Genomic DNA, 9,583 nt, shown 5'->3' on the forward strand with positions numbered 1-9,583 from the left:
CAAGCTCTGTGCTCAGACACCAGGATTTATAAAAGCTATTTAGAAAAGCTGTTGGTGTTTCTTTACTTGGATACAATGAATAGCACTGGGAGAGCCCCCAGGCCAAGCCCGGGGTGCTGAGGCTGTGTGAGTTGAAATGTTTTTCCAGTGCATGGCTTCCAGCAGCAGCCATGGAGGAGCCTGGCCCTCGGAGGAGAAGTTGGCAAGTTACTGTCAACCCTACACAATAAAAGGTGACTGCCAGCTTCCAGAGAAACTGAAGATGACAGGATGCAGGCCCTCAAGGTGACCATAGAAATCACAGCCCGCAAGAGTGTTTCCCAGTGGTCCTGATTTTATTACACATATGCAGAAGGCAAATAATTTTTGAGGGATGAGTTTTAGCCCTGCCATGAGTTTTAGTCCCTTCCAAGATGTTCATCCCCCTTGAAATTTCTGCTGTGGTATTCTTGTTCAAACAACTTATTAAGGCTGGCCAGTAACTGAGGTGACTGTCATTTACATAAACCTTAATTATCAGTGTGTAACTCCACAGAGGCTTTGGGGAGAAGAGAACAAAGGACCAAAATTATGAGGAAATTCTCCTGGCTGCTGTGAGAACACCTGAGCAAGCCTGTAGTCAAGGGCAGGATAAATCTGGCCAGCTCCCAGGAGAAAGGAGCGTGACATGGTTTTGTCGTTAATCTTCACACCCAAACTTTAATTAATGCACCTGCCCAGAAATTAATAGGCACAAAACCTGATTTACAAAGCAAAGGAGATTAAAAGATAAAGGTGGTTTCCACTCCTATTATTTGCAGTTCAGTGCTGTTTGTGGCTCACTGAGAAAGGCACAGAGTCCCCACGATGGCGAGCAGCACGGAGGGATGGCAGGCTCCATGGCACAGCCATTAAGGTATCAAAATAACTAGATGTATCTGCAACGAGAACCTTTTGGACTTTTAATTAAGATTTTTAGGATTAGAGCCTTGCCCCTGTGCAGCAAATTCAGCAGTTGCAGAGTCCTCATAGAGCAGGCAGGTTCTCCTCTCCATGCTGTAATCTGGGGACATTGCTCGTTGTCTTTGGGAGGAGAGCCTTCCCTAGGGAACCCGACACAGCCCCTGGGATAGCAGCCGGGCTGCGGTGCCGGGGCTGATCCCGGGATGCAGCAGCGCCCCGAGCATGGAGCAAGCCCCAGGGTCCCACCGAGCCGGCAGGGGAGCCAGCCCCGGGCAAGCACCGAGGGTGTGGGAGTGCCGAGGGGTGCACCGCACCCAAACTACTGGGAGCTGCAAAAACCCGCCCGGGGACCCCAGAGCTGGGGGTAGGAAGGAAAACTGTCCAAAAATCCCGTCGGCTGCACTGCAAGCGCTGGGATGAGCCTAGATTTGCTCGGGGCGGAAGGGAACGTGGGTGTTGCTGAAGATTTGCCTGTGCTGAAGACATTCTCTGGGGAGGGCTGAGTTTAACTCCGGAGACTAGACAGCAGGGAGGCTGGGGAAGGAGGATGGGGGTCTCCGGCCTCTGCAACAGGCTGGGCAGGAGTTGCAGCTGAGGGACAGATGGCGGAGAGGAAGGAGCAAAGAGAAAGTGAGGCACTCAGCTGTCTCGCAAGCATCGCTCAGGCAGAGGAAGCAGCGAGCGGAAAAGCTGAGGCAGGCAGGAATGCACCGCACTCGCCAAAAGCCAGGCTGTGCCCAGCCCTGCACACATGGCCCTCAGCCCCGCTCAGCCCCCAGCCCGCTGCAGCAGCCCCGCTGCTCAGTCCCGAGTGGGGGGAAGCGGAACCTGCCACCCTACAGAGCTTGTGGTGCCCCGAAAACCCAGCCAGGCGGGCGCCTTGCCGCTGGCTCAGCCTACTCCCTGCGCTAAAGAAGCCGGTCCTGATCTTTCTCATGGGACCAGGGCTTTCCCCCGCGCTGTCCCTGCCTGCTTAGGGTGGCTCCCACCGGCATGACTGCATCCCCGGGGGACCGAGGGAGCTGCATGCGGGTTGGGGTATCCACCATTTCCCCTCTGCACCCCTGCAAGGCGCCTCATCGCTCCCGCTCTCCAGGCAAACTCCCGGCCAGCCGTTGCACATCTGCACCGTGAATCTGAGAAAGCACGATATGCATTTTCCAGTGACTCATTCTCTTAGCTTTTCGTTTCCTTTTTTTTTTTTTTTTTTTTTCTGTTTAAAGGCACAAGCTCAGCCGTGCGCACAGCCGAAGCCAAGCGCCTGCTTTTTGCCCCACCCAAGCTCAGGGCCTGAGAACAACCTCCTCCCTCTTCCCAAAAGCCGACAGCGGAGGGCATGTTTCAAACTGAATAAGGAAGCCTTCGCAAACTGTTAAGGCTGTTTTCAAAAGCTTTCCCTTCACCCATCAGACCGGCCTCGGCTGCATCACGACTCCCTGTGTGCTGCTGGAAACCCCCTGCGACCAGAGCCTGAGAGAAAAACACAGGAGGGGCTGAGAAGGCTCCAGGACTGGTTTCAACGACTTTTTCAAGTAAGTGACTTAATTTTTTTCTTGCTTTCATGTATATTTTGGGGAAGGAAACAGAAGTTCCTAAAAACTTATCTATGGCAAGCAACTTCTCCCCTTCTACCCAACTTTCTCTCCCAGACCATAACTACCAAGCAAAGGAGCCATAACCTCCTCCAAATGGCCAATACTTCTCTTTGCCAGCCCCTCAGATTTTTGCTTTGCCTTTTGTCAGGCTCTGTCAGGAAGGTTACAGGGCTGTGTTTATCAGGGCCGTTTGTGGGTAACTAACAACAGATGCTTGAACAAGTTTGTGGGTTTAGCATCTGGCTGCAAATGTGGACTTCCACCAAGCATGGGGATGGAGGCCTGGCTCCCCATCACGTGGTGGCAGTTTTCGGCTGGTCTGACTCCTTTGCAGAGGGAGTTTTGCATATGGAAAACTGGGAAGCTGCAGGAAAACATTAAGGGCTGTTTGCGTTTTGAACTCAGCCGTGTCACAGTGTGACTTTAAAGGGATTGCCATGGGTTAGACACAGCAAAGAACAGAGGCCAAATCTGTGCTCCCATTCACCTCCTCTGCCCCATAGAGAAAGGGAGTAAACCAGGATTTGCTGAGGCAGCAGAGGAACTGAGGCACAGTAGTGATTTAAAGCACAGCATATGAGCAGGCCTTTTGCAAAAACCCATAAGGATTAAAGTATCTTTGCCTCTTCTGCATTAATGTCCCTGAAGTCCTGTCCCTGCAGTTGGGGGTGGCCCAGGGAAGACTTTGGGGCAGCCTTGTGGGCCAGGGCTCCCAAGGAGCCCCAGATGTGTGCCAGTGCTTCCAGCACTGTGCAAGCTGCCAGAGATGGTTAGTTGGGCACCCAGGTCTTTCCTGTCTTCAGCAAACCCTGGTGACAAACAGTGGTTCCCCTGAGGCCAGCAGGTTTCATTACACCAGTGAGGGTTCCCAGAGCTAGCAAGGTGCTTGAGGGTTCCCAAAAAGAAACCCTGTGGGATGCAGCGCTGATGGAAAGTCAACTAAGAAATTAATTGAATCCAGCTTGCAGATGGGGCAGGGGAATTGACATCACTGCAGAGAGGATACATTCCCCAGTTATTTCCCTGCCCTTAAAAAAAAAAAAACAGGGTACATGCTTTTCCCTGCTTGGCCCTGAGTGCCTTCAGCCCTGTCAGTGGGGTGTAACACAGGCAAAGGGCACCAAAGGGCATCTCTGTCACTGAAGCTGCAGGTTGAGGGCTCAATCTCAGGGCAGCAATTAAGAGGCTGAGCTGGGACTGCAGGCCAGGACAGAGAGTACGATTATGTCACCCAGCTGCAGGAGGGGAGCTCATCCTGCCACACCTAATCCTAGCAAAAGCTCCCACGTAATTGCTCTCCCAGCTCTATCAGCATTTGGTGTTTGTATCCTGGGTCATCGGGATAAGCTCTGCTTTACCAGAAGGTAACTTCTCTTGCTGGTAGCAACAGCCCCCAAGCATCCCTTCACCCTTCTCAGCAAATGTAGCCTCCCATGCCACATTTCTGTGCTCCCAAATCTGCTGGGATGTCTCACAGCCCCCCTTACTGCCTTCCTCACATACTTGTCTCTATTAATAAATATTAGCTCATCAGGTTTAAAGAGGGAGGCAAAAGCCACACAGAGCACCTTCAAAGCAGCACAACCCCAACACTCACGTGCCACATGTGGCTGGGCTAGTGTGAGTCAGTGGCAGGGCTGGGGACACATCCTAGTGACAAGGCTCTGGCCCACTTTTCCCAGTAACATGGTATCCTCCTTCATTGCAGGTTTGGGAGATCATCAACAGTTTGCCAGTGATGCTGACAGTAATTGCCTCTGTGGGAGGTGACTAAAACCAAAGAGAAGGAAAGAGGACAAACATGCAATTGAGAGGGACAGAAAGAGATGTCTCACCTGTCATCTTTGCTGTAGCAAAGCTTTTGGAGATCTTTGTGGGAAACTAAAATGGCTGAGGTTTTACATATTGCTTAGGCCAAAGCCCGTTTTCAGCCCCTTTTGAGGTATCCCTGGTATCAGCAACCAGCTCCAAAGACTGGGACACCAGGTGGGAGGAAGGGACCTCAGTGAAGGTGTCTTGCTCCTGGAACAGCTCCTTGGACATCAGCTCGCACCAGGCCATTTCACCCCCCACTGGAGTGTTCCTCAGTGCTGGGGGCTGAGCCAGCAGAGCCCCCACTGCAGCACACACCTCTCAGCCCCCAGACGAGATGGCTGCCCTCATCGCTGAGAACTTCCGCTTCCTCTCCTTGTTCTTCAAGAGCAAAGACGTGATGATCTTCAATGGTTTGGTGGCCCTGGGGACAGTGGGGAGCGAGGAGCTTTTCTCAGTTGTTGCTTTCCACTGCCCCTGCTCCCCTGCCCGCAACTACATCTATGGGCTGGCTGCCATCGGGGTCCCAGCCCTGGCCCTCTTCCTCATCGGTGTCATCTGGAACAACCACACCTGGAACCTGGTGGCAGAGTGCCACAAGCGTGGCACCAAGAACTTCTCTGCCGCTGCCACCTTCCTCCTCTTCGGCTCCATCATGGGCCGGGCGTCTGTGGCACCCATCACTTGGTCGGTCATCTCGCTGCTGCGTGGGGAAGCTTACATCTGTGCCCTCAGTGAGTTTGTCAAGCCATCCTCCCTGGACAAGTTTCCACCTGAGAACGCGGCCGAGGTGCTGGCCAAGTTCCCCTGTAGAGATGTCCCGGCAAACCTCACCAAGTTCAGGGACGAGGTGACACGGAGGCTGAGATACGAATCCCAGGTAGGCACACCAGGGAGAAAGCCCCAGGGAGTGGGTAAGACCACCTTGCCATATCCTAACACAGCGTCTCTCTTCTCTCCCAGCTCTTCGGCTGGCTGCTCATCGGCATCGTTGCAGTCCTGATTTTCCTCACCAAGTGCCTGAAGCACTGCTGCTCGCCGCTGAGCTACAGGCAGGAGGCCTACTGGGCACAGTACCGCTCCAATGAGGACAAGCTCTTCCGACGCACGGCCGAGGTCCACTCCAGGATCCTGGCAGCCAATAATGTGAAACAATTCTTTGGCTTTGTGGCGCTGGACAAGGAGGAGAAGGAGCTGGTGCAGGAGTTCCCAGTGGAGGGTGTCCAGCCGAGCCCCCAGTGGAATGCCATCACAGGTGTCTACATCTACCGAGAGAACAAGGGCTTCCCCCTCTACAGCCGGCTCCACAAATGGGCCAAAGGGGTGGAAGGGAATGGGCCAACCCCAGAAGGCCATGAACTGCTGTTTTTGGCTTCCTAAGACAGCTGCGTGCCAGCAGTGTTTCCCCAGACTGCCTGGCAGGCCTTCCAGTATCAGTGCACAGCTGAGGGATGCACTGAGAACATTCCTCCCAGCAGGATTACTTCTCTCAGCAGGTGAACAGGGATCAACAGCCTCAAGGCAGAGACTGATAAGCAATACCCCTCGCTGGGGAACCCCTCCCTCAGAAACAACAGTCTCACTGCTATTCCCAGAGACACAGGGGAGCAAAGAGCAGATGCAGCCCTTAGCTCCAGGCTGCCAGTGCAGCCCACCGCCTGATGCACCAGCAGAACAAGAGATGGGCACATTTCTCACTGTGACTCCTGCAGTCCCACTTGTCACCCCCACAGCAGGGGGGCCCAGCCACCCCACACTCCCACTTGTTTTATTGACATTAATACCTTCTTACACATTTGTGCAATACCTGTTACACTGGGAGGTCTTGGAGCACTTCACAGACTTTATAGGGAAAAGATAGCAGTAGTGGGTAGATTTTTGTGGCAGGGAGGATGCAATGCCATCTGGGAAAGAATGGGTCAGTAACATAGCCACACACCAAATAACTGAGAGACTAAAGCAGGAGGACTCACCAATATTCCTGGTATTCAGAAAGGCACTCTGTAATTACCAAGTCAAAATTTGGGTAGGACTCCAAACTCCCTTTGTTCTTACTTAAGTGCCTGGCAATCCCTAATGAGCCCAAATGATCACCACCATGAGTTTATAAACCCAGAGGAGGCAGCATCAGCACAACAGCTTTGGGGCAAGGTGGCATGGTTGGAGACTGAGAGGAATCAGTACCCACAGTGAGCCACACCATTGTCTGCAGCTCATTGCAGTTCTCATCCAACTATCAGATGAGAGTCCTTTGTTTGGGTTGTAAGCTACAGGAAGACCTCAGCCAGAATTAGCTTTACATATATGTATATATAAACATACATATAGTGTATATACCATGTAATTGTAGTTAGTTGTATTAAAGACAGAGGGGAAGGGGATGAGAAAGCTGCCAGCCCAAAGAGCACATGACATACACCCATCTGCTGCACTGGGACTGCAGCCCTGGAGCAACAAGGAACAGCAGGAACAGGATGAGGGAGCAGCTCTCTCCCTACCCATCTACCACTGAATTTTCTAAAACTCTTTCCACTGCCTTAATTGGCCCCTGGAGCAGAAGGTCTCTTTTATGGACTTGGCCATACTCTGGGAAAGCAAAACCAGAAAGGTGTAAAATTACTACCCTCAGCAGGACACTGTGTGACTATGGCTTCAAGGCTGCTCCTCTGGCATTGCACAGTCCCTTTTCTCCCAGGGATCAACCCTATGTATCCAATACTGTTTAAAGAGCTGGCACGACAGAGAAGTTTGTTTTTCCTACTTGAACTGTTTTGTTACATAGGTACAACTTCCTTTTACACTGTGCCATTTACCAAAAAGCCTTAATTTGTTCAAAAAACAGCTCAAACGCACAGAACTCAGAGGGGCTTACACACAAGGAGATTTGAAATAAATTATTAAATGAGAGTTATTTTTCATTGCCTTCTGAGTTTTTTTCAGGGGGCATAAAAAGCATAATTTGACATTCTCTTTGAACTCAAGGACTGGAAACTTATTTCTTCTTTCTATTAAACATTCAGATCCTCTCCTATCCAGACCATCCTAGAATGTTTTAAAATATTACCACATATTACAAGTTAACAAAATGGCTTTTTAGTTATTCTTGCAGTGACTAGCACAAATCTTGTATATCAGGATACACAATTGCAGCAAAGGACAGAAAATTATTTGGAAAGCTTTTTACAAGTATGGTGCCTTGCAAGAGAGAGCTGGAGGGTATTCGCTCACATAAAGAAGCTGAAACACCGCTTAATGGGCGAGGCATCCCAGGATCCCTGCTCAGCCTCTCTACAGATTTGCTTTGCATTTGTGGGAAGGCTTGGCTCCCAGCCTCACCATCAACTAATCCACAGAAATAATCAGAGGGAAGTTAAATGAAATTGCATTAACTTGAGATGAAAGGGAGTTCATTTGCATTTCTTCTCACTGGCCCTCGAGTGAGAACATGCAGACACGCACGCCACCCCCACACAGCCAGCAGATACCAGGCAACTTGCAGAAACAAAGCAGTGTTCCTCTTACTTCCTTTATTTCCCTTGTCTCCCTCCTCGGTAGTCCTAGTTATTCCTTTGAACCACCTCCACTCTGGCTTCTTCTCTTCCCCTTCCCTCCTTTGAAGGAAAGGGGCAAGATATGTAATGCTTGAGAATGGATTTTTATCCTAAAAATAAACCATAAGCACAAACCATCTTTTGTTCTGTTTACATCCCTTCTCTTCAACATTAAATCCATCCTCTGTCCACGTGCTAGGATGGGCTAGGGGCTTGTCCAGCTTGTGTGTTTTCCCTCCCTCTTGTTGGGAGAGGCATGTTTGAGTGGACAGCTGACAGTGAGGAGTGGAGCAAGACACCACACTGAGAACTTTGTTTGCAACTGCAGGGATTTGGTTGTTCTCCCCTCCTCTGCCACCCTGCATGTGGTTCCCACTGAGACAACTCTAGGCTCCTGCCCCTCCTGGCACATCAGCACCCTCAGGAATATCCCTGCTGTTCCTGTCAATATCCCCCAGTGACAATGCTGGGGTGAGGAACATTAACCCACAAGGCTTTACATACAGGCGCAAACAGCCAGGTTAGATTTCTCACTGAAATGCCACAAGGGAAATCTAGCCACCTATCTTCCTGGTGTGCTGGATCACACAAGCTCTGAGCTCACACTCCCTGTTTTTTGTCCAAAGACCGACAACAATCCCATCAGAGGGCAGCCTACCTAGGTTGCAGGTAGAGCACAGCTTCCAGCATCAAGATGGGTTCAAACCAGGCTCCTCCAGTACAGAGAATTACACACAGGTCTTCCACGTTCCCTGCCTACTATAGAGACCACAATAGCCCTGGTAGTGAAGATGAAACAATACCTCAAAGGGATCTTGGTTTCTATTGCAACGCTTATTTACATGTTCTATTATGCAACTAATTAAACCAAAAGAAAGAGCCACCATCATTGAAGCTGTGCTCTTTTAAAAAAGCAGCAGTTGCTACTGCATGTTGCAATCAGCCTCCTCCACTACAAGACCATTAAGCAAAATCCCTGGGGGCAAGAAGTGAAATGATGTATGTGTTTTTGTATCCCAATGGACTTGGGAATGAAACAAATGCTGAGTCATCCAGCTTTGCCAATACTGGGCATTCCCAGAGGCAGAACAGCTGGGTCCTGCAGAGCTCTGGTTTTGAGTTTAGAGTACCTACAATGACTAAGACTCTTCAAGTTTGGTATTTCAAAGCTGGGCATCCACTCACTAGTGTCTACACTGGATAATCACACCTGTTTGCACACCCTGTTACTACCCTTGCCTTGAGTTCTTCCTCTGTAAATTGTGGCTGATCATATTCACATCTCAGGGGAAAGTTACAAGAAAATAAAATTGTAAGAATATGGACCATAAGGCACTGACATCAGTGACAGAGCCTTTGTAAGCACCTGAGATACCTGGCTTTTCCCAAGCAGAATGTTAGAGTGGGATGACATTTTTTCAGCACAGAAAAAACACTTTTTTGACTTCAGTGATTTCTCTTAAGAGACAACGACTACTAAAAATCATTGTTTTTTCTGTCTCGAATCCCTAGCAACTTGTCACAACAGATGGTTGCCTGGAGAGGTTGTCAAGTCTCCATTCTTGGGGAAATCAACACCAAACTGGGAGTGGACCTGAGCAACCTAGTGTAGCTGATCCCTGCTTTGAGCAGGAACTTGAACCAGATGATTATCAAGAGATTCCTTCCAGCTTCAACTATGCC

The 9,583-nt window shown here is 50.3% G+C and overlaps 1 protein-coding gene across 2 annotated transcripts; it reads left to right on the forward strand.

Annotated features, from left to right (window-relative positions):
• Positions 1–793: 793 nt before the first annotated feature.
• CALHM2 (calcium homeostasis modulator family member 2) lies at positions 794–7,260 on the forward strand. Of its 2 annotated transcripts, XM_085064914.1 has the most exons (4): positions 794–895; positions 2,166–2,474; positions 4,246–5,229; positions 5,313–7,260. In XM_085064914.1, exons 3-4 carry the CDS (start codon positions 4,687–4,689, stop codon positions 5,727–5,729), a joined length of 960 nt encoding a protein of 319 aa, XP_084921040.1. In that variant the 5' UTR covers positions 794–895; positions 2,166–2,474; positions 4,246–4,686; the 3' UTR covers positions 5,730–7,260. The 2 variants fall into 2 exon arrangements, with proteins under 2 accessions (XP_084921040.1, XP_084921041.1); XM_085064915.1 differs by lacking the exon at positions 794–895 and having other exon boundaries at positions 2,136–2,474.
• The last annotated feature ends 2,323 nt before the right edge of the window (positions 7,261–9,583 follow it).

This window comes from Lichenostomus cassidix, chromosome 6 (assembly GCF_008360975.1).
Source record: "Lichenostomus cassidix isolate B80296 chromosome 6, HeHo_3.0, whole genome shotgun sequence".
Lineage (NCBI taxonomy): Eukaryota > Metazoa > Chordata > Aves > Passeriformes > Meliphagidae > Lichenostomus > Lichenostomus cassidix.